General features: G+C 37.2%; 1 protein-coding gene across 2 annotated transcripts in view; it reads left to right on the forward strand.

The window, feature by feature from the left end:
• The window catches only part of LNPEP (leucyl and cystinyl aminopeptidase), a 55,703-nt gene that overhangs the window by 26,458 nt on the left and 3,853 nt on the right, over window positions 1-25,392 (forward strand). For both annotated transcript variants that reach the window (XM_015615104.3, XM_015615103.3), the window contains 11 exons: window positions 828-959; window positions 3,197-3,317; window positions 3,978-4,132; window positions 4,884-4,997; window positions 14,201-14,332; window positions 17,319-17,450; window positions 18,562-18,722; window positions 21,291-21,379; window positions 22,078-22,258; window positions 22,998-23,154; window positions 24,573-24,757. In XM_015615104.3, coding sequence (XP_015470590.1) covers window positions 828-959; window positions 3,197-3,317; window positions 3,978-4,132; window positions 4,884-4,997; window positions 14,201-14,332; window positions 17,319-17,450; window positions 18,562-18,722; window positions 21,291-21,379; window positions 22,078-22,258; window positions 22,998-23,154; window positions 24,573-24,757 — 1,559 coding nt within the window. The remainder of the gene's footprint in view (window positions 1-827; window positions 960-3,196; window positions 3,318-3,977; window positions 4,133-4,883; window positions 4,998-14,200; window positions 14,333-17,318; window positions 17,451-18,561; window positions 18,723-21,290; window positions 21,380-22,077; window positions 22,259-22,997; window positions 23,155-24,572; window positions 24,758-25,392) is intronic.

Here is a 25,392-nt window from a genome sequence, read left to right on the forward strand (position 1 = left end):
TTTTAAACGTTTTGTGTTATTCTTTTTGTATTTTATGTTTTTGAGGGAATACATAGAAAAGTACTTTAAGGCATATAGCATGCTTTTCTAGGAGTAGTATTAAAGATGACTGCACAAAAAGTAAGTTGAGGTATGGTACAGTATCTTGGTTCTGTATGGTATCTTATTGTGTGCTCAGAAAACTGGGCAGGCAGTTACTTTTGTCAGTGTGTTTAAGCTGGGCGTGTTTTTGCTTTAAAATTATTAAGATCTTAGGTTTTCATCAGTTTTCAAAATGTGTTCTCGATTTTGATTTGTAAAAGTGCTTCTGAGGAATATTTTGTTCGGTTTTAAAATAGTAAGCATGTCTGGTTATCTAGTTTTGCTGAGACTTATGGAAAGAGACAGATATTTAACTCATGTAACACCACTATTTTTAGTAGGCTGTGCTGAACTGTGTCTTTGATGTAGCCTAATGCTCCCTTGAATTAGTGCTGATCTATATGTTGACTTTAGATTATACTGGGACTTTAAATGTGAACCAAATTAGATTAGTTTTTTGTTATTTGTATTAGTTATTTGGTAACAAACAGAGTTATTTGGTAATAATTCATAATAAAACTTGACAAATACTTTTTGTGTATGTAAATGTAAATGTTTCATGTATTCTTAAGTTTGTTACATTGTTGTCAGCATCATCAATCTCACTGAAATACACCAAAAATACAAAGATACTATGTAAGCTTGCCTATAAACTGTTCATAGCATGAAATAATTCTTTAACATTTATTTATTTTATCTCTTAGTGTTCTTTTGTCTGCATTAACAATCCTTTATTTCCCCTGCAGAAAGCCACAACACCTGTGACGAATGGAATTGTTGAGGATGAGTTTTTTGTGAGTTTGAAGATGAGCACCTATCTAGTAGCTTTTGTTGTTGCAGACTTGAAAAACATCAGCAGGGAAACTAATGGGACTCTGGTATGTGTGTTTCACTTTAAGTTCTCCTTCACTCTTCCCAAGCTGACCAGACTACTAAACAAAACAGGAAGATCCCCAAAACAACAAGCAAACTGTATCTTTTAAATTTATTTATCTTCTTGGTTTGATTATACACATCATAGGTAAGGGACAAAAGCCATTCTCTGTAAAGTGGACTGTGGTCATACCAGACTGCATATACTTTTACAGCAAGGAACTCTGCATCAGGTCTTGTTAACAGTGGAAATTTACAAAATATAAAATTCCTAAGAGCTTTCAGAGCTGGGAGCCTTCAACTCTTCACTGCTTCATCTGTGAACAGTAATTACATGCAAACCAGGAGATGTTCTGAGGATGTGAATAAATGTGAGAAGTTTCCAGGAACACCTACACTGCTTGTGGTTTCCAGCAGTGCTACAAAAATTTTCTGTACCTGGCAAGATAACATATCTAAAAAACTCATGCCCTACAGTAAAGCAAATTTAGGCTGACTTTAAATCTGCATTTAGTCACTTAAATACAATTATTTAATTCTGTTTTTCCAAAGGTTACAAACATCACACAGTGGGTCCTGCTTGAGCTTTGTCCTTTGCAAGTATGGCCTCTTTATACAATGTGTGCCGTTAGAGCAACTAAAGAATAAACATGGTAACATTAGTAGTTGTTCCTTAATCTTACATTAGAAAGCGCAGAAGTTGCATGTAAGCAATGACTTCCATGAATCTTAAGCCGAAACTGCCCCTTTGTGGTGAGATGTCAGAACTGCCTATGAAATGTGCTATTTCTATGTGCTACTAGAAAAAGCCAGAGGGAATGGTGCCAGTAGCACTGTAGAAGGAGAAGCCCTCTCTAATCCAATAAACAAACCCAAGTAAGGATACTAGACAGGTTTTGATTCTGATCTAGACAAGTTTTTCTAATGAAAGCTGAATAGAACAGATTGTTACACTTTCTTGTTTCGCCTTGTGGCTTTTATTCAGGTCTGTGTTTGAACTGTATTCTGGTAAAACCATACAGTCAGTTCTTTGAGGCAGGTAACTTTTCAATTTAATAAGAATACTTCCTACTTATCTTTAACGTTTTATTTTCAGATTCTTATTTTTTTAAAATTAGTATTTTAATCTTATTAAGAGTACTTGCTACCTTGAAGGGAGAAAGCATAAGAATACCAAGTAAGGCCAGAGTTTTATTAAGTCTAAAGTACTCTCATCAGTGTTTACAGGCCAATGAAGTCAGTAAAAAGGAAGCATATATTGATATCTTCCAGGAAATACTGGCACAGAATGCACAGAACAATTTGTGACTGGGAGATCGAAAGAATTGGAGCTTCACAAAGAAAAAGTTTGTCATGAAAGCTTTAAGATAATATGGAGTTGAAATAACGTTGCTTCATGCTTGTAATTCAAGTTGAGATTTTTCTCAACTCCAGATGATGCTGGGAGCCTTTTATGTTTTGGTTTTGAGCTTAAAATTTGCAGCAAATAATACTTTTGTATTCCAGGAGCACTAGACTAGATTATTATTTACGTGCGCTTCATTCAAACTCAAAAATTAAGAGGTGACCTTTTCCATCTGTTTGAAATGTTGTTTGTTGAACTAATTTACAGCACAGGAAGAGGGACTCCTTTTTAATAGAACTGGAATATGGTTTCCCATATATTTTTTTGTTTGTGTAGGAAAGGGTATCCGAAATGTGAATCTACCTGTAACCTAATCAAAGATGTTTTCTTGATACAGATAACTCAACATGAATAGAGAGATATTGTAACCTCTCAGTTTTCCTTCTTACATCATGTCTAATGTGGCCATACCTTAACAGGATTGAGCTTTATGCCAGTTATTATTTTTTGAGAGAATTTCCTGCAGATTATACTCCTGCTATCATACTATAAATGCTATCATAGCCTAAAGATTGAGGTGTAACAGGAGGGTCACTTAATAACTCATAAGGGATTTTAAAATTTGTGTTATGTAGACCCTTCTTAAACACATTCCTTAAAGTTTTCATCCTTGAATTGTTCTTCCATACACAGAGTCTGTATTTTGACTAGTTAATAAGTTCTAGTAAGAAAAATCAGCTTTTTATGAGCAGCTTCATAAATACCATCTGTAATTTGTGTATGTACTCACAAAAATATGTCTTATCTGTTTCAGGAACTCCTGTGAGGTCCTTCTTCAGTTCTAAATCTTTTGTAGCTATAAGTTCCAAAATACTTTCTCTTCTCTGTTTGGACTAGGTATCTGTCTATGCCATACCGCAGCATCTAAACCAAGTTGGATATGCCCTAGACACAGCAGTGAAGCTTCTGGAATTTTACCAAAAATACTTTTTAATGAAATATCCTCTTGAAAAATTAGGTAAGTTCTTTAGGACTTTTTTTTGTAAAAAAAAACCCAACAAACAGAAGAAGCTCAGATCTGAAAAATGCATGGGAATTTTCATATTTAAAAGAAGTATTACAATTACTAAATTATTTTTAAAACTAATTACATGTTTGTCTGAGTGCAAATATTAAGTGAGTCCCAAATTGGAAAGTTTTTGTAAGCTTTTGGAACCACATTGCTTATATTTTCATTGTAAATTTACACAGAAGAACTTCTTTAGTGGTACTCAGCTTGGTAGTGAGGAAATTCTGTCTGTGAACCATGTTCACAGCTGCAAGATCTGTAGCCTGACTCTTCTACATGCATTAGTTTGAGTGGAAAGATAGTGAAATGCAGTCTTCTTAGACACTACTTTTCATTGGTGTACTTTTCAGGCCATCTCATTTCCATGTTACTTTTGTTCATGTAGGATCTATAGGCAGGGTCTCTTTAAAGTTGTTTGTATCAGAGTTCTGCTAGAGAAACATGATCATAAATCTATGGGGCTTCTGTACTTGAGATTTGAGTGTATGTCCACATCACAGGGTTTAAATAATGAATTTTTTTAATGATTATATCATAGAATAGCGAGGCTTGAAATACAGGATTGCTTTAACTAGCAATTTTCAAAATCTTTTTTCAAATCTTTTCCAGATCTGGTAGCAATTCCTGATTTTCAGTCTGGTGCAATGGAAAACTGGGGTTTGATCACCTTCCGAGAAACAACACTCTTATTTGACAATAATACTTCTTCAGCAAGGGATAAAAAGCTAATAACTGCAGTGATAGCACATGAGCTTGCCCATCAGGTAGTAGTCTGGGAAGGTTATTGTTTTCTTTTTTAATTTCTTGGTTTTTTTAAGTGCAATTCTGTCCTTAAATTCACCCCTCCCCTCACTGTTACTGATGCCTTGGGAGGCTACCTAGAAGAGAGGCTAGAGAGTGTTAAAAGAACAAAGTAGGTATTTATTAAAATATCCTTCAAAGGATACACCTTGGGCAGTACAAGAGCCCAGCCATGGCTACACCCGAGATGGACGACGGGTCACACGTCTTCACACTTTTATAAGTTTTGGTCCATTTCCATATTGGGGTTAATTGTCCAATTACAGCTTCAGGGTATGAAGTTCCATCCTCCCAAATGACTCTCCTCAATTCACTGTTTATACTTTTTGGGCCTGAAAACGCAATGGTGTCCTTGGTTCTCGAGCTGGAAAAGGAATATTTTGTCTACACTGTGAAGAGAACTTGCTAATGCTCTATATGAAGTTCAGAGTATATACTAATGGAGTACAGAATCTGGAAAATATGAAAGCTAAAACTTGAGGCGTCATGACTGGGTTGTGTATTGTATCTGTTCAGAAAACCTGCAGGTGTGTTTTCTACAGCACAACAGGCAGAGTGCAACTCTGATGCCATGCTTAAGGAGTTGTTGCTGCAAAGGCTTTACTGTGATTTTAACTGACCTTCATTTTACCACAAGATAAGGCAGAGGATGGATTGAGTACTTCTCATTTGATTTTAATTCTAAGAAAATAATGATGTTTTGGTCTTTTGTAGTGGTTTGGCAATCTAGTAACTATGGAGTGGTGGAATGATCTCTGGCTGAATGAGGGATTTGCCACATTCATGGAATACTTCGCCATGGAGGAGGTTTTTCCAGAATTACATTCAGTAAGTAATTTCTGTAATTACATTTACTATTTTCTGTATTACCTTCACTATTACCTGATTTTAGTGCTGCCTATAAATGACTGATACTTACTGATACTTCAACTGATATTGAAGTTAATTTTGGGCACCACTGAGATCATGCTACATCTCTGATTTGGCAGTTTATTATATTGGAAGTGTCTTTGAGAAGGGTACATTGTTTCTGTGGGGTTTAAATTTTTTTTTCTCTGGTAGTAAGCTACATGCAGTTTACTGTGTTTTGTGAAGGTTATATTCTGTGCAAAATGGCAGGTGTTAAGACATGTAGATGTCTATATATAAAATTATAACTTAAAATCTTTCTAGAACAAGTCCAGACGTGTTGTTGAACAAGTTTGTCTACTTCTGCTTTTCCTAATGGACCTAGGAAACTTTAGGTTATTAAGTATACCTGAGGTTGCAAGCACATGAAAGAAGCCTGGTCTGCAGTCATGGTATAATTTATTATTATAAATACGTTTATGTATTTATAAATACGTAACATTTATTAGAAGTGCACATAGTTTTTATAATATTTACACTATTGGGTTGAAATAGTGTCAGGCTGGAAAGCCAATGTTGTAATTGTTAGTAAGCTTGCTAAGCAGTAATATTCCTGATGAATTCCCTAATAGTAACATCAGACTTTGCTCTTAAAAGATAAATGCTTATAGTTCTTTCTGCAAGCTGCTGTGTACCTGTTACTTTTTACATTTTTAAAAACTTTGTTACATCTCTACTGCCTCGTCTGAATAGTCTTTTCTTTCTATCTAAATGCTTTTTGTTCTCCCGATTACAAGTTCCCTTTGTTTTCTTTCCCTATATATCCCCCTTTCTTTTTTTAGTAAGTATAGCAAAGCTATAAAGTGCATAAGCATTACCTGCTTTACATTTTGATGGATAAGCCATTGAATATGAGAAAATACACATGGTAAACATAATATAATTATCAAAAGTGCTATGAGTCCTACTAGAGCAAAACCAGCTACATGTTTGACCCAAGGTCCAAAGTGAAATCTTCCCAGCCTGAAGAACAGGCCGAAAGGATCCCATCCCTGATTTGACTGCAGTTCTCCAGACAGCTCCTTCAATTCCTCAATGCTTTTGTGAGTGGGTTTGGGGTGGTCACTCAGGTTCAGATAGCACATTCTCTTGAAGTCTTCACAACCATGTCCTTGGGCTAACAGTAAAAAGTCTATTGCTGCAATATTTTGCAATATTGCTTGACGTATTCAGTTGACATCTGTTAACAATCCTGTTAAAGCATTACTAATAGCATTCTTTTCTTTTGCAAGCCAACAACCTAGTTTATTAATTGTGTTCAAGGCATGTGCAATATCAGTAGAGTTAGCTAAGGAATTAAAAAATCTCTTTGCTCTATTCCAGAATTCAAACTCAGAGTCACAGTCAGACTAAATGACTCAGCATCATGTTTATTTCGTCTGTGTCCTTGTGTCCAATTAGAGTTTTGAGACTGGGGTGAAACACAGTCAAATGACCAAAAGTACATGAACCTCCCACTGCTTTACTTGGAATGCCTTTCTATGCTCTGTTACCACATATTGAAAATATGTTATCAGGCAGGCTTATTGCACTGGTCTCTGTTGAGATTTGTGAGGGAGTAGTAAAATTGCACCAGGCAGAAGCATTACAATAAATGCCAGTGCCACTTAGGTCAACCCCTGTGTTGTCTGCTTTTGGATCATTTTTAGATAATTAAGGTAAAAGCACACAGGAGCTTTTATAGAGCCTAGTATGTCCAGCTCTTGAGGCTACAGTGAGAGAGCAGGGAAGTTACTTTTCTCATGCCTTCATCAGTATTGCCCAGGTACCATCCCACAGACTCTCCAGCATTAGCCTGCCATGATCCAAATTACCACAACGATCTACAATTACCTGGAGTTATACAATCACGTTAAGCTGATTGTAAAACTTGCTCCATTCATCCTTCTTCAAAGAAATGCCAACCAGACATGCCTGAAGTGGATCACTAGGACTGGTCATGGATATATGAAGGGTAGATTGGTTAATTGCTTGGCTAATGTGAGCCAAACATTGGTCTTTGGTCAATGTTTTGTTCACATTCATTGAGAATATGCAGAGGGTGCTAAAAAAGGTCACATATGTTGTGTCCAAACCCATTGCAACTGATTACCAAGCCAAAATTGTGATCCCTTCCAGTCCCCATTCCTGCTGTGGTGGGTTTTATGTTCTTCACAGGTAGCCAGTGAGCTCCTGTGGATAGAGAAACACAGCTATAACCGCACCCCCATGTTAGCAAAAGCACAGGGCCTAGCCATTGTCCACTCTGCAAGTCTTTGTAATAGACAGGTGGCTGAGAATCCATTAAAGCACCATGGGAAAACCTGCTTTCATTTGCTGTTTTCTTATCAAATCTGGAAATATTTAAGAAATTGAAAGCAACTGTTACTTTGTCCAGTTGTTCCTGAGGCATTGTACCAAGGGCATCCCCCCTCTTTTGTTTAATAAGCATATTCTTTAAAAGGGCATGCCTTTGTTCCACAACAGCTTGACCTGTTGAGGAATGAGGTAAACCAGTTAAGTGACACATATACCCCAACAATGAAAAAAGGTTTTCATTGATTGTGAAACATATGCTGCACCATTATCAGTTTTCACTACTTTCAGGACTTTTAAGGTAGCAATAATTCGCAACATGTGTTTAATGACATCTCCTGCCTTTTCCCCTTTATGAGTGCAGGCAACAAAAAATTTGGAATATGTGTCAACTGATACATGCACATATTTTAGGGTGCCAAAAGAGGAAATGTGCGTAGCATCCATTTTCCAGGCTTCATTGACATCCAAACCTCTTGGATTTGTACCTACTGTGGCAGGTAAGAGTATTAAATGAGCACAATCAGGACAAGAATGAACAATTTATCTGGCTTGAGAAATGGTAAGATCAAATTGTTTACTCAAAGATTTTGCATTCTGGTGATAAAAGTCATGTGACAACTTTGCTTGTATGATTTAATTCGGAACTGTTGCCATCATTGTCAGAGCATCAGTAGCTGCAATGCCTTCCACCAGAGGTCCAGGCAATGATGAGTGAGTTCTGAGATGCATAACATAAAAAAAGATGAGATGATATGACATCTAACGTAATCATACAGAGTAGGTAACAGCATAAACAAATCCTTGTTGAGTACCTGCTTTAAAAGGTAATGTTCAATATGGTTTAAAATACCTACTACATGCAAGGAATCTGATATTAAGCTGAAAGGTTGAAACATATATAGTCACTAGAAGTGGCTTCTAAACCTACTAATTGTGTTGACCTTGGCTGAAAAATCACAGTTTTCCCAATCCCCTACGGAGTTTTTCCAAACAAAAACTACTTTCTGAGTTTTACCAGATTTATCGATGAAAACTGTCTTTGCTCCAGACAGGGACTGTGACGATGTTAGAAAATGTGTCTGTGATGAAAGATCTTTTAAAGATTGCAAAAGGGTTTTTTTTTTTGCAAAAAATTAACAAGGTTTCCCAAAAAGTGTGTCAGGGCCGCCTGTAAAGATAATGATTCTCAGAACACACCCTGAAAAGAGATAAAGGAATGTGACAAAGGAATGTGGATGTGAGAAGGATCTTCCCCACTAGGGTCTGGCATAATTTTTGTGCTGTGGAAACAAGTCTAACAATCACATCAAGCAGTGTAGTTACTGTTTTTGAAAATGTGTGAGGTAAAAATACCCACTCTATCATCCACAGTTGTTGCTTATACAGCACTGTGCAATTAGTTTGCATATGGTTGGAATTGAGCCAGGCTAAGAAAAAGCCTCAGTGGTAACTCTGCTTGTCCTCTGGATACAAAAGAGGTCTGAATTTCATCTGTTACAAGTTGCAATGCTTCAGGGGCTTCTGCATCCAGCTTGTGAGGAGAGGAGATAGTAAATCTGTGTCTCCCTTAAGTAAATTAAACAGGTGACAGTTCCTCAGTGAACATACCAAGGGTAGGTCTGAGCCAAATAATAGTTTCTAATCATTTTTGCAAATCATTTAGTGTTGTAATAGAGGTCTTCAGCACAATGGACTGAGGAACAATTTTCTGTTTAAGTAATAGAAACCCAAGGTATTTCCATGGTGGGACAGTTTGAACCTTGCCTGCTGCAATACAAAGACCAAATTTATCAAGAGAAAGGCACAAAAACAGAAAACATTTTTGCAATACTACAGAGTCACCTTTTGCTAGCAGTATATCATCCATATAATGATACAACAGAACCTTTGAAAAGTGCTTTTGCACTGGTTGTAAAGCACTTGCACCACAAACTGGCATATCGTAGGACTGGTTTTCATTCCTATTGATAACAAAACCCAGTGATACCTTTGCATAAGTTCAGTGTTGTTCAAGGATAATAATGAAAAAGCAAAATGAGGTGCAGCATCAGGGTGTAATGCAATTGTGAAAAAACAAGCTTTTAAGTCAACGATTTACAGTTCCCATGTTTCAGGGATCATTGCTAGATTAGGAATTCTGGGTGTCCATCAGGGCTATTAGTGCACTGTCAGCCCTCAGATCTTGTGAGAGTCTCCATTTGCCAATCTTTTATGGAATCACAAATATTGGGGTGTTCCACGAGGTTCCAGTAGAAACTGTATTTCCCAGATCCAGCTGTTCTTTGACCAATTTTTGTGCTTGTTGCAGCCTATCTTTTTGAGGGGCCATTGAGGGACCCACATTGGAGTATTCATGTTCCTTGTGAGTTTAAGTCTTGGCTGCACATCAGTGAGCCCTTTTCAAAATTTGTTGTCAGTCCCCACTGTGATAACAGATCTCTAGCCCACAGTGTGCATGTAGTAGAAAGTACATATACATGGTTTGAGCTGCACTTGTTTCCCTTCTGGCCCATATACCATGAGCTCCTTAGCTGGCTGCTGGGGCATCTGCTGACCTCTGATGCCTGTGACAATCACTGATGGCATTGACAAGGGCCAGGTAGGTGGCCATTCACATTCACTGATGATGGGTTTGTCGGCTCTGGTATCTATTAATCCTGTAAGAGACTTGCCATCTACAACACAGGTTAGAAAAGGTTGCTGTACAGAATGAGTTTAGACCAGTAAATGTGAGGAGTGCCTGTGCTCCCAAAACCTCCAGTGCCCCTGTCAGCACTGACAGATGGTATCACCTGATCAGTTGATGGTATCAGTTGATCAGTGCATGATCCTGCTGGAATAGTACAAGGTGGATTAGGAGTCCAAGCCATGATTTTTATTTTGCCCCTAGAATCAGAGCCAGTGATTCCTGGTGAAATAAAAAGTCCACCTTTAGATGATGATGATCTCCCTAGTAACAATACATGACATTCAAAAGGAAGGGGTCCATTTAAACCTGTAGGTATAAAGTGAGCCGATGTGTCATTTACTGGCTGTGGTGGAAACTGCCAAGTCCATACCAGCACTGCCTGGGGTTCCCTGATGTTCCTCAAGCTTGAGCTGTGTGGGTTTGCTGTAGTTGTTTTGTTGCAGGGCAAAGGATTCTGAGCCTGTCTTTGAGTTTCTCTGCTGCAACAGAAGTTTTCCATTTTGTTATACTTAGAAATGGCATTCATTCCTCCAGTGGTAACCTTTCTTGCATCTAGGGCACAGTTTACTAGGTTTTTTATTCCCTTGTTTATTCTTTTTCAGATGACCTTCCTCTCCACAGTAAAAACATTTGACTATTGCCCTAGCAACATGTAGCTGTTGAGCTAAGGTGGTTGTTAGTAAGTCTACTTTGTATTGTTCTGTACCAACACATGCACAAGCTTTGATAAAGTCATGTAAGGAAACATCAGGTTTGTATTTAACTAGATCAAGGGCCTTGCGACAGTCAGTATTTTCATAAGCTAAGGATTTGAGTAAAACTTCTGCTGCATCTGGTAAATCAATTTGCCTTGTCACAGCTGTCTGCAAACGATCAATAAAAGTAATGTGGGGCTCTTGAGGTTCCTGCCTTATAGTAGAGAAGCCAGGTTCAGTTTTATTAACATCCAGCACTCTTTTCAGAGCTCTTATAGCCAGCTCCCTTGCTTGGTTATATGTTTCTGGGGGCATCCTTAACTGTTCTCTTCTTATTATCTGATCTCCAGTCCCTGTCAAATGATCCTTTCTTAGCACAGTGTTAGCAGTCTTTGTTAGCCCACACTTGATCTTCAGAAAGCCCATTGTGCTCTGTTCACCTTATAGAATATTGTGCTGCTGTCATAATTGATTTAAATAAAGCTTTCCAGTCAACAGGCAACATAACATAGCTATCTGTGATACCTTCTATGTATAGGAAGATTGCAAACCATTCTCTTGCACAGATTTTCTTAATTCTTTAACCATTTCATAGGAAACTTGCTTGTGTTGAGGCAGATTGCCTTGATAAACCATAGGCAAGGGGTGGAGCAATTCAACATCCCCTTGAAGCAAAGGTGTTTTTCTACAGGTATCTAAAAGGTATTTTGGTCTTTTGGCTCAGGGAGCAGCAAACTATCAAAAAATTAAAAAAAATAAAAAATTCACTATCAGTCACAAAGGGTTGTTTTGGCACCTTTGTGTTAGTAGATGGTGCTGCAGCCATAATTTTTAGCTGTTGCAATGGTATTTTAGAATGCGAATCATAGCTTTTTCCTACAAGTTTGCTTTCTTTTTCCTCTCCAGTGGTCCCCTCCACATGCAAAGGAAGTGAATTAGAACATGAAAGCGTTGGTGTGGATGCAGGAGAGGCATCTGCAGGAGAATTTACTGTTTCAGACTTATGAAAAGCTTGCAATACAGAATATATAATTTTCCATGTTATGAATTCACCTGAGTTAATCTCAGGTGTTTGTGTTTGATGTGCTTTTAAAGCATCCCCTGCTCACTTCCAGTGATTGAGGTCATAGGACTCTTCAGGGCAGGTACCAGGAACTGTTAGTTTTCACCCATACAAGAAGTTGTGTTAGTTTATTTTCCTGAATTTTAAGATTTTGCTCCTTTGCCGTACATAATAAGAAGTCTTTATAGAAGGCTTCTAGTTTAGAGATATTTTATGAGGGAATTACCCAACAGTGTAGCTAACCTGTTTATTAGCCAGCAACGGAAGGAGGTCCTCTGTGATCCTTGGAGCTCACCAGTGCTCAGGATGCACTGCCAGTCCAGGATTGCCTTAGGAGATTGTCTGTACCTGTTCAAGGAGCCATGTGCAAGTGCTTGAAGGAAGCCCAGTCCCCAGTTGTGGTATAGCCAGAGACATTTATTAAAAGTGCACATAGCTTTTATGATATTTTCACCATTGGGTTAGAGTAGCATGAGCCTGGATAGCCATTGTTATAGTTGTTAATAAGCTTGCTAACTAATAACATTCGTGATCATTTCCCCAGTTGCAACATCAGACTTTTCTCAAAGATAAATGCTTATAATAATAGGACCTTCTGCAAACTGCTTGTACCTGCAACTTGTTACATTTTTAAAACCTTCATTACATCTCTGCTGCCTTGAGTGAATAGTCTTTTCTTTCTAACTAAATGTTCTTTGTTCTCTCAATAACAAGTTCCCTTTGTTTTCTTTCCCTACAAGAGGTAACTTTGGTCTTCCCATCATCATGGTACTTGCTTGTGTCTTAATCAGTTCCGGTTTCACAGATGAGCTGACCTGGCATAAAAGAATCAAATGGCCCACCACAAAGGATTCTGATAGCACTGAGTTACACTTAATACAAAGCACTGCTCGCACAGGCACTTCTATTTACATATATGGCTGAAGGATAGAATCTTTCTGATATAATAATGTACTGATTATTTACAAACTCACTTGGATACTAAGTGACCTAGCTTTTTAGACACTGGAAAACATGATGGATTCAAATTTGGTCTCTCTTCTCCAATGAAAGGATTTATAGCTACTGCTAGAAAACTTTCTTGTCACTGAGAATGACAGACTGATAAACAAAGGGTAGGGGAATTAAATGTAGGGGGTAGTGTTGCATCCAGGATAACGATATCTCCAAGGAGAAGACATACCTGAGTCCTGAAATCAACTTCTAGGAGTGTTTATGTGATTTGCCTTAGTCGTGGGATTAAAAACCTGATTTGTACTAACTCTTTCCTGCCTGGATAGATTGTGTTCTTCTCAGCATTCTGGAGAAGTGTGAGTTTTGTGTTCTTAAATCACTCTTAGTAGTATTAAGAAACTTGAGTTGCTAACCTGGTACAGTAGAATTCTTTTACAGCACTGGATGTTTCAAAACTTCATCATTTGGCCTAGCTTGGTTGCTCAGTTGGATTGTCACCAAAAGTATGTAGCCATTCTGCTTGTTGGGTGCATATGTGCTGAGTGTGAGAGCCAAAAGTAGTGTCCTTTTTTAACAAGGACACATCTAATATCTGTGTACTTCATTCCAAAAGCTGTCTGACAAGCTGCCTTGACCAATATCTCATTTAATTGTTTGATGGTGCCAGAATGTGTTTTGGTAAAAATAAAAGACATTGTCTTGAACCTCTCCACTCAAGAAGAATAGCCTTCTACTTCAACTTCTGGTTTAACCAGCAGTTATTTTTATTGTATTTCACAGAGGGTTTTCATGGATTTGTTTTGTTGTTGTTGTTATTGTTGGGTTTTTTTGTGGTTTTTTTTTTTTTAATTCTACTGTATAGAGAATTATTTGCTTGCCTTGATGAAATGAAATAGACAAATACCGATATGATCAGCTTCTTTTCAGTGTTTGAGGTTTTCTTTTTCTGGTACCAATGTATTAAAGTCAAATATCTTCATTCTAGAGGAAAATAATTAAGAGACTGGTAATACTAGATAAGGTGGTGCTTATAATCTCCCGAACATTACAGTAGTGAATAATTTCTCTAGACTTCATGTTTGAAGTACATGAAGGTCGTATTTTTGTATTCCCTGCCTCTTGTAAATGAACTGAAAACAGCGGTGAGCCAAATGTGAAATTAGGCACACACTTAGAGGATGCATTTTTGTCCACTGACACGCTTGCCTGAGACAGGGGCTTAAGGGTCTGTATAATGATGCAAACTCAAAAGTGAGATTCCACTGCTAAAATGTGGCTGGGAAATCGTAGCTTTTATAAATGATACCTTGACAATTCTTTTGTTGCCTAGAGCAATGGAGGAGCAAAGCAGAGAGAGCTTTTACTTTTCTGCTTAACACGTATGTTTCAGCTTCCTAAACAGTTACAAATGTTTCTCTTCTAGGATGAAGATTTTCTTACTCTAATTTTCAAGGCTATGATGAAGGATGCCTTGAATTCTTCACATCCAGTCTCTTCTGCTGTTCAGTCTTCAGAGCAAATCGAAGAAATGTTTGATGCTCTTTCTTACATCAAGGTAACTAAAAATATTCCAGAATATTTGGAAAATTATACATTAGCTATTGAAAATATGAATGTGGAATTGCAACTAAATAGGCATGTATTGACAAACCTTTGGAGGTTATTTACACCAAATTCAATGCAGGATTTCTCAATGTTTTTGAGAATCTATAATTGAGAGACCACCAGCTATTCACAACTCTTCACGGAAGTAAATGTGAACGCCATTTATTTCTACCTTTAGCACACTTATATAGGGTTTTACAGGGTCTGGGGGCCAAGCAAGTTACTGTTGGCTAATACACATAGGTTTACATTTTTTCTCCTGTACACAAGGATATTGTTTTGCTTTACTCTCTATTCTGCAGAAAGGTTTCAAGGACTTTAGCCTTTAATATCACGACTTATTTCAAAGACTGGTTTGTGCAGACAGGCCTTTACTAATATATAAAATATAGCAACAATCTATATAGCATTTTATTAGGAAAATATTATGTATATGTATTTGTGGCATTACTTACCACCTTGTTGAATGCTTGAGCACAAAATACAGTACTCATGAAGATGTAAGAGGGGAACCAATAAATGAAGCAACATAACCAGTTATGCATATATTCTTCTGATAGCAGACTGTAACAAGTGATGGAAAAAAGAGTAAAAACAAAACACCACACAGTAATCACTCAACTTTATACTCTTGCTGATTTAAAAACCCGCAGTATTTTAGAGATATCCTGAACTGGAGGTTTACCTCTGAATGCAGATTATTATACTGCATATCCTGATGGTCTGAAATTGGATTATTTCTAATGTCTAGTGAGAGTTGTGTGTGAGGCTTATGTTATTAAAACATCTCAGTGCCTTGCTTAAAAATGCATGAAAGAAATATCTGTATTTGCAAAAATTTTATTCACATTGTCTCAGGTTTTAGATACCAGATTTTGGTAGTGTTGGAGGACAGACTTTTGTTTGTTTATTTTGGATTAGCTGAGACTTTTTTCTATCACTGTCTTGTACTTTCATCTAATTGGAAATCATGACAACAGCTATTTTCTGCTAGAAAATAGTCAAATACTACATCTTCCTCTGCTTAGTGGAATGCAGTTCCTATAACAGTCTTGGTTTGTTTCCTCTGACTTCTTTTTGCAAGTCTCAGCATGTTATCTGGCATCCTTGAATAATATGGGATGCCAAATAGACCTACGGTAGTGATGTGCTTCCATTTATTTTGAGCTCTGTTTTCTCAACTGCAAGAACAGATAGGTGAGATTTTCAGGTTACCTTGGTTGCCAAATGAATTTGGACTCTCTCCTTTTATCAAAAGGCATAGCTGTTGTTTCATGCTTCAGAGGTGCTGTCTCAAGTAATTCCCTTTTTGGAGAGCTTCTGGAAGCTATGCATTTGGCATGATCATGTCTTTAGCCAACTTTAGAGATACAAATTCTGTCAGTCTTTGACTGATTGAAACTTCTCTATATAATTTTACTGGAAAAGTTCAGCAAGTGATTGGATTGGAGTTTCAGTCAATTAGTATAACATTATATTTGGAGAATTATTTTTTTATTTCATTGCTACTAATAAGTATGTGCACATTTTGAATAGAATTGTACCAGCCTACACCTATAAAAACTGACCAAAAGAGGTTTTGCACATTGTCAGAAATAGTGTTTTCACAGTTGCTTTCTATGTTTCAGAGGATTTCATTGCGTATCTTTTCATTCATGCATGAAGTTTTTGTATTCTACTGCTCTTGTCCCTATAACTTACGTGAGGTTCTTGGCAATTCACATGAGAAGACACTTGAAGTGTAGTCCCTAATAAGCAAAGAGTTGTCTGTTATTGAATTGTTCGGCATAATTTGTTTTACTGGTCTGACACAGATTAATAGGTGACCTCTACATTGTACTGTCTGGAATAGAAATAATTGTACAGTATTCTTTTTAGTCTGACAGTTTTGCAGACTGTTACTAACACCCATGGGTGGGACAAGATCCACCTGTAACAACAGAGTGTATGGAGGGATATGACAGTAGGAAAAAAAAAGGAACAGAGCTGTAGGTTAAGTATGGATACATACAGGAGAGGAAATTGCAGCCATATTATTAAAACCTGTAGTAAAGGCTGTTCCTGATGTTTGATGAGTAGTGAATAACCAGGCAGCCTTCAGTTACTCAAATTCCAGAACTTGAGTTTGGAATACATGAGAACAATGCATTATCTCTTGAATATTTTGTCCTTTACTTCTTGTTTTTTTCCTAGAAGTAGTACCAAAAAATAAAAGTGCACCTTTAAACTATTCTTGATCTATGGCTGCTCCTCTGTGTTCAGTTCTACAGTATGCAAGTTCTCAGTAAATTTACTTATTGGTGGCTTTGACAAAGAAGCATTCACAGCCCTATTGATACTAAAACTACTCAGTTACTACTTTTTTTTTTCTTTACAAGACATGGCTGTATTTAAACACATGAAAGCGTTCTTGTTCTTCTGCAGTCAGTTCCAGTCTACCAAGTGTATCTCATCTTTTTCCTGTATTTTTAGGTTTTTGATATAACTTCACATCATAAGACTGTTAAACACTGATTCACAAGTGCAGTTCTGTAGCATACAGATGAGCATTGGTAATGAAAAATGGTAGCCAGAAGAGACAGTAAGAAGACAATATTTTTCAGATTATGTTAATAGGAAAAATTGTCAAATTCTACTTGTCCATTTCGTAATTGTAGTTTGAGCCTTTAAATTTTTTTTTTCCAAAACAACTGAGAAAAGTTTTCAAACTCCATTAACCTTTTCTATAACTGTATTTGAGTTTATAAAATAGTAAAAGAATATTTTTCCAGGGTAGCTAAGTGTAAAAGTAATTATTTGTAGGATAATATTTGGAATAAAATCTGCTAGCTTCTCACTTACTCCTGTACTGTGTAAGAGCTGTAATATGCATATACTTAAAAAAGTTCTGTAACTTCAATTTACTGATTCATTTTCCTCTTTTTTTCTCCCTAAAGGGGGCTTCACTTCTTTTGATGCTGAAGCATTATCTCTCTAAGGATGTTTTCCAAGCTGGCATTGAGGTGTACTTGCATAATCACAACTACAGAACTGCCCATAGCGATGACCTGTGGGACAGCATGAATGAGGTATCAATCCTTGATTCACTGTTCTTTTCTTTTTTTTTTTTTATCTGCACTTCTTTAAGAGTATCATGTTTTTATTTATTTCCTTGTTTATGAAAAAAATAGGATAATGGACTGCAGGTAAATACTCTGAATTTTTTGCTCATCCTATTCCATATGCGTAGGGAGACTACTGAAGCTTCTAGAGGTACATTGAGTATCATCCCAAAAAAGCCCTGTGAGTGGGTATGTACTGCCATGCATGTCCATCCAGTGCAGATGTCCTCTCTAGAATTACATGGGTGGTGTGTTAAGACCAGGATGAAAGTAATAAATTTCAGGATAAAATTTACACTCAAGGAATAGCTAAATCCTTGCAGAGGGTTACTCTATACTACTGTAATTTTTTTTTGTGATAGCTTCTGTTTTAATAAATGTGATGAAATTTTAGGAAAGCAGACTGTACAAGCAGCTCTCAAATTAGAAGGCAGGCATAAGTCTGTGTCTAGTTTTAAAGGGGGTGTGAAGGGCTCAAGAAAGCAAGGGTTTGGGCAGAAGAGAGTGAAGGCTAGAGACAGGAAGGCTGTGGGAGTCAGAGAGGCCAGGGAAAGGAGGGTGGAGAGACAGCAGGAAGTATAGGGGAAGGACTGAGGGTCCAGAGAACTACAGGTCTGCTGGCCTGAGCTGAGTGCCAGGGAAGGTCATGGAGCAGATCATCTTTAGTACCATTACACAGCACATACAGGACAACCAGGGATCAGGCCCAGCCAGCATGGATTTAGGAGGGACAAGTCCTGCCTAACCAACCTGGTCTCCTTTTAAGATCAGGTGACTTGCCTGGTGGATGAAGGAGGGGCTGTTGATGTTGCCTTCCTGTCCTTCAGCAAAGACTTTGATACTGTCTCCCAAAGCATTTTCCTGGAAAAACTGGCACCTCACAGCCTGGACCGGTGCCCTCCTTGTTGGGTTAAAAACAGTCTGCACAGCCAAGCCCAGAAAGTAGAGGGAAATGTACAAGTTCATTGTCAAAGTGATTGTTTATAGATGCAAAATCGTGCTACCACTTAATTGGTAACTTAAGAAGAAAATTAAGTGTTCTCCATTTGCTATTTTCTTGTTATAATTGTTTTTACAGATTACTAATGGAACACTAGATGTAAAGAAAATGATGAAGACTTGGATTGTGCATAAAGGATTTCCTTTAGTCACTGTTGTCCGAAAGGGAAAGATTATTTCAGTGCAACAGGAGAAATTTTTGTATCGTGTAGAACCAGAAAACTGGACATCAGATGCAAGGTTATTACCTTCTTAATACCTTTTATCTGTTAAAAGAAAGGTGCTGTCTTAAACCTTGTACATCTTTCTCACTTGTATTCAGGCCTCTTAGTGTTTCCTTTGAAGGCAGGTCGTAATAGAGAATTCGGCACAGAAATGCACACATATAGTATCTGCCTGATACTGATACTGATGTCTGTTTCCACTGAATCAACTGGTAAAAATCAGTGACACCCTTTGTAGTCTGAATTTCTTACGTGCATTGTTTTCCTGAAGCTTTTAAGCTTGACACCATGAGTTGGTTTTCAATACCAAAAGGCAGATCTCGTAAGTAAAGGTTTCTTTACATTTGAGAAAGTTTTGTGTATCTAACAAGACTGTAGAAAGTCAGATTGAGTAAGTTTTACAGAAGTTACAGATGCATGTATGCTACTTCAGAGTCTCTGCTTCTTACTTCCTAATTTCAAGTGTATACCTTGGGCTTTGCTACAAGGATATAGAGAAGCTAGAATCAATGCTGCCTTGGCTTCAAAATTATAAGATGACACTACTGCATGACAACAGGTGACTGAATATATAACAATACAATATCCATTGTACCAAAACCTAAAAGGAATTACATATGCAAATACTGAAGAAGCAAAGATGTGGCAATTGATAATTTTAAAATTTTGTTTACTGCAAATGTAACTTACGTTATGACCCTCAACAGTGTCTTCTAACAAAAATATGTAAGTGTGAATTCTTTTGAGATTTTGCTGGTTTTATTTAGTTATTTGGAGTTTTAACAGGAACTGAGTCTATTGCATCTTCTTTCAGAAAATTAGGTCTGTAAAAGAAATTTATCTCTTGAAACATAGAAATTTAGAGGGCTCTGTTTTGTTTTTATTATGTGGAGAAAAAAAAACCAATGTGGGGTTGAAAGGTAAGGGAAGAAGGGAAGGATTTTTAAGATACATAATTTCTGTTTCTAGTTGATGCAGATTTGGGGCATGCATGAAAAGGTTTTGAAAAAGAGCACTCTTTTTCAAAAAGAATTTTCTTTTTTACATGTGAGTCATATGTACATACAGAGGGGGTCCCTGTCAAAATCAGATTAATATGTTCAGTGTCTTTGATCCCACCCAGATTTATGTTTTTCTCTAAATAGCCAAGTTCTTACCATCATCATGAGCCTACTTATAATTTATTCTTCCAGCTGACAGTTCACTTAAGAAGGTCTTCATGGTATACAATTAATTATGATTTCTATACCATGATTTGGAATTTGAGTCTTGTACTTGGATAATATTTTATTTTTATTTAAAACTTGTAAAAGATCAGAAAAACAATGTTGGACTCAGGTAAAAATAATACTGGATGAATTTCTGATGCAGCCAGAGATTTACTGTGTAAGATTTTATACAAGCTACCTAGTATGCTGTAACTGGGAAAGAAGTACAAGGAAAAGTGGAGTCCATCAGGGACTGGTGTGGTTTAAGGTCTTCATCAGTGACGTACACAGTTGGATCAGGTGCCCCTGCAGAGAATTGGTAGATGACACCAAGCAGAGCGGAGCAGTTGGTGTGCCTGGGGGAAGGGATGCCGTCCAGAGGAACCTGGACAAACACGAGCAGTGGGCCCATGGTCAGGGCAGCCTCTGGTATCAACACAGGCTGGGGGATGAACAAATCAAGAGCAGCCTTGCAAAGGAGGACTGGGGGGAGGGGCATGATGGTACTAGACACAGACCAGCAGTGTGCATTCACAGCCCAGAATTCCAGTTGTATCTTGGGCTGCATCCAAAGCAGCGTGGGCAGCAAAGGGGAGGGAGAGGATTCTGCCCTTCTGCTCCTCTCTGGTGAGAGCCCACCTGGAACCCTGCATCCAGCTCTGGGGGCCCAGCACAGGAAGGACATGGACCTGCTGGAGCAAGTGTATAGGAGGTTCACAAAAACAATCAGGTGGACAGAACACTTTTCTATACATGGACAGACAGACAGTTTGGGCTGTTCACCCTGGAGAACAAAAGGCTCTGTGGAGACCTTACTGCATTCTTTCAAGTACTTAAAGGAAAGATGGTGACAGACCTTTTAGCAGGTCCTGTCGTGACAGGACAAGGAATAATGGTTTTAAAATAAAAAGGATAGACTTAGACTAGATATAAGGAATAGTATTTTTACAATAAGAGTGGTGAAACAGTGGCAGTGATGGCCCAGAGAGGTGGTTGATGCCCTATCCCTGAAAACATTCAGGACCAGGTTCATTGTGACTCTAAGCAATGTGATCTAGTTGAAGATGTCCCTGCTCATTGCAGGGGAGCTGAGCTAGGTGACCTTAAAATGTCACTTTGAACTCAATCTATTCTCTAAAATGTACCCATTTATCAACATGGTGGGATTTTAAAAAATAATTTCTATGAGTGCTGTGCATTTATTCTTTCGTCATATTCTGATTATATAAATGAGATTTATACTTTATTATTTTACACAGCATTCAGTGATCCTGGTATTATAAGTATACAGAAGTGCATAGACTAAAACAAAACAAACCATTCAAGGGAAATAATATGTATATAGCATGTCAGTAAACATTTGTTTTTCTTTGCAGTTACCTGTGGCATATTCCTCTCACTTACATAACAAATAAATGCAACTTCACCCATTGTACTAATGCATTTTTACTGGATCAGAAGTCAGGTACGTGAGTAAAAGCTTTGGTAGCAAGTTATGTAAATGTTACAGATACATGATTTTTCTGAGAACACCCTTGAGTAAGATGTGAAGCTGAAGACACACAGGGTACAAAATAATTCCAGAGATATGAAGCAAAGCATTGCTGGTATTTTCACCATCAGAGAGCTGGTTCCCTGTAGCATTGTGTGTAGAAATACATGATAGCAACTGGAACAGAAGCACAGGTTTGAAATTTGTAAAAGCCTGTGCATTTCATCACAGTGTATGCACACAATCTCTCAAACTGCATATTCTTTAGAGAGCAAGTTATGTGGAAGTTGATCTGCCAGTTTGCTGAAATGTTAGGAAGTAACTTTCCACTGAAATGTTTATTTAATTGTATAGGAAGATACTTTATTTGGAACAGTAGATAAGACTGTTTGAAAGAACAACTGGACAAAAGGAGAAAAATTAACTGACATGACTTGGGGCAGACTGTGGTAATGTTCATTCAGTCAGATGCAGGAAGAAGAATGACAAAGTACAACCTGGAATTTTTGAGATGTCTTTTGAAACTTTTGTACTGGCTTTTCCTTCTTCGTTGTAGGGGCCAATAGTGTGAAATAATTTATTGTCTCTCTGGAACTAGTCTACTTCATAGACTTTGAACAAACAGTTGCTAAATGTTTGTTTCTGTTGATAACATATTGTCTGTCCACTAGCTGTCATTGAACTTCCAGAAGAGGTGGAATGGATAAAATTCAATGTGGACATGAATGGCTATTATATGGTACACTATACTGAAGACTGGAAAACACTGATTGATCTGTTGAAAAAAAACCACACGGCTCTGAGTCCTAAAGACAGAGCGAATTTGATCAACAATATCTTCAACCTTGCACGGTAAGACTTCTATATTGGAAAAGGTATTGAAGGTGTTTCAAGTTTTTTCCAAGTCAGCAAAGATCAGGTTTAGTTTCTAAAGACAGCTACTTCAGAGAAAATTTAATTCAGTCTTCAACAGCCTGGTCACTGATGCTCTAGATGTTATCTCCCTCTTCTTTATAGCATCATCTGTTTATTTGGATCACAGCCACATCATAGTTTCCATTTCTGGAAGATGCTATTTTGTTTAGTGTCCAATAATCTGCCTGCTAGACTCTTTTCCTGTATTCTAATGCTCCACTTTAGAAAAGTAAGCTGTTTCCCTCTTGAATTTTTACGGGTGCCCTCTCATGTGTTTACCAGCACTGTCAGAACAGGCGAGGCTGAACATTATGGATAGTCTCTTAGGAAGCTGCTATTCTGTCTGAGTTCCCTTATTTATGACAAGTATTTTCAGACATCCTTGCCACACTTCCTTACCCATTTTCAATTTTTTTTAATTGAAGGGATGTTAGTGTCCATTGTTGCTTTGTTGTAATCTTACTGAAGTTAAAAGTATGAAAAGTTCTACATGTAAATTGTTTCTTATATCATTCCCTCTATTTGCTTATCTCTCCATTAGTGTAATGGAAAAGCATCACTTTTGATTGTTTCAGGGAGTTCTTCTCCCTGTAATGTTTTATATTTTTGTTTTATATTTATGTTTTATTTACATGTTTTGTAATCCATTTTAATGCTTGTGTTCATTGACCTATAGTCTAGGAAGAGAGTCTCTGGAAAAGGCCTTTGAGTTGATTGATTACCTCAACAAAGAGAACAGTACTGCACCACTTACTCAAGCTTTGTTTCAGCTGAGTCTTATATACAACCTTCTAGACAAAAAGGGTGAACAACAACTGGCAGCACGAGTCATGGTATGTCTTTATTTTTTATAAATTATAATTTTAAATAATTAGCTATAATGTTCTTTTTAGTTACATTCTCTTTTTACATGTTGACTGCTTAACATAGTCATTAATTTCACTAAGTTAGATGGGGATTCTAGAGAGTTGCCAGTCTTGCCAGCTTTTTCTAATGATCTCTTACCAAAATGCTACACTTTTTGGACTAGCTTCTTTCCCTCTCCTTCCCCTGTTTCCACACCATACCCATATGTCCCAAAATGGTTGTAGGGAGTGTGGTGCAGTGGGAACACAGTGGTGTCTGGGGCTTTCTTAAAGTTCCCATACAGGTCAATTTAGTATAAACATGTAATTAAACAGATTCCATGTACTTTTTTTGTACAGAAAAGTTATTTTCAAAAGTAAGAGTGGCTAGAGATCGTAGATCTAATTGCTTTGTAGAGAGACAAGAGAAAAAACCAAAACTGTATTCTGTATAAACAGAAACACAAGGATGGGTGTCACTGTCCTGTTCCAGTTGTGCAGTAGAGTAACACAATATAGTTTTACAGACTTGACAATGAAACCAATATTGTAGGTTCAGTTCTTGATGATCATGTCCTTTATTCCTCTGTTTACCTTCTTATTATGGAGCTTCTTCTCCATATTCAACTACTGGTTTAAAATCACCTTTGCTGCTTTACGGTGTAAAACATCAGTAAAGAAATTTAGTCTATAAGAAAACTATTAAATTATTATATAAAATAGCAGATGATTTTTCTTTATGCTAGATAGGAATAATTAGTGAGTGCTTAAGTAAACAAGGAAAAAAAGCACTATTTTAATTTACCCAAAGTTGTTATGTATCTGTTATAAACATCCCAAGCTTTGGTTTGCAGTGTCAGCAGTTTTATTTAAGTTTAAAAGTTTTAGCTGAGATGTGGTAGCTGATCAAGCATCCAGATGTGGTTTTGGCAAGCTGCAAAACTACAAAATTGAAGGATGTCCAGCCTACAGACACACAAAAGTAGTTTATTTTTGCTAGACAAAGGTGTATTTACTGTGACTTGATGAAGTTAAAAGCAGTTAAACATACAGAAGTTGTAGTATGTTGAGATTGTAAGCTGATTACAAGCAAGTCTGAGCTTTGGCTCAAAGAGTAGTCTTCAGTTTCCATGTGCAATTTAAGATGTAACTTGGCACGTCTTTTGGATTTATGTGGTATCTGATGCTTATTCCTACAGTTGAGAAATAGCATTAATAAGTTGGAAAACTACTACATTTAGCTTCCACAGTTAAAAGGGGGTTTTTTTGGGTTTTTTTTTTTGGTTTGTGGGGTTTTTTTGTTGTTGTTGTTTTTTGGGGTTTTTTTCTTATTTTAAACTAGTTTTGTGTATAGAAAATCCTTTTGGAAGGAATTAGCTATTGCTAGTAACTTTTTCCTCCTTTAGCATAGGATAGAGCACTTGCTTGGAGATAAAATTGATCAACAGGACTGGACAGATGATGGGGCCCTGTCTGAACGAGATCTCCGGTCAACACTGCTGGCTTTTGCCTGCACCCATGATATAAGAAACTGTAGAGCAACTGCTGCTGAGAAGTTTGAGACATGGATGAAGTCTAATGGAACAATAAGGTACCACAAAAACTGACCTTCCACTCCCTTTACCTATCTAGTTTCCAGTTACATTGCCACCATTGGCAACAACACCACCATTGACCACCCAGCAAGAAAAAGAACAATTAAAAAAAAAAGAACTCCACCACACCACCAAAACAACTTAGTATTGATAAAGAATGCAATTCTGTCTTTAACTGTTCCATGTGTAGAAGTAATTGCTGTATCACAATGAGAGGATGACTGCTAGACTTTATCTCCACTCTAAGTTTAACTGCAAAACCAACCATAAAATTTTCTTTCATCTCCATTTCCTGAGCTGCATGCTGAAAGATTACTTAGTGGCAAAGCCACACCTTTTATCATACAGAATTCATTCTGCTTTGGATTCGTGTGCATTTTGAACCATGGAAAATTTTTAGTTTTATATACAATTTTCTTTGTTTTCATGTGACTAGATGATTTGCCTTTTCCTAGTGACAGAAAGTATTAGATTGGCATGAATTGAGTCATGAGAAATCTTAACAATTGCTACAGAATCAAATTTCTCCAAAGAGAAAGACATCTCCTTCAAGTTAATCTTTTAATTCTGTGACTTCTTTCCTCAAGTATTTTTCTGCCCCCTTTGCTTATTTGTTTTGTTGCTTTTGTTT

The sequence above is a fragment of the Parus major genome, chromosome Z, assembly GCF_001522545.3.
Source record: "Parus major isolate Abel chromosome Z, Parus_major1.1, whole genome shotgun sequence".
In the NCBI taxonomy this organism is placed as follows: domain Eukaryota; kingdom Metazoa; phylum Chordata; class Aves; order Passeriformes; family Paridae; genus Parus; species Parus major.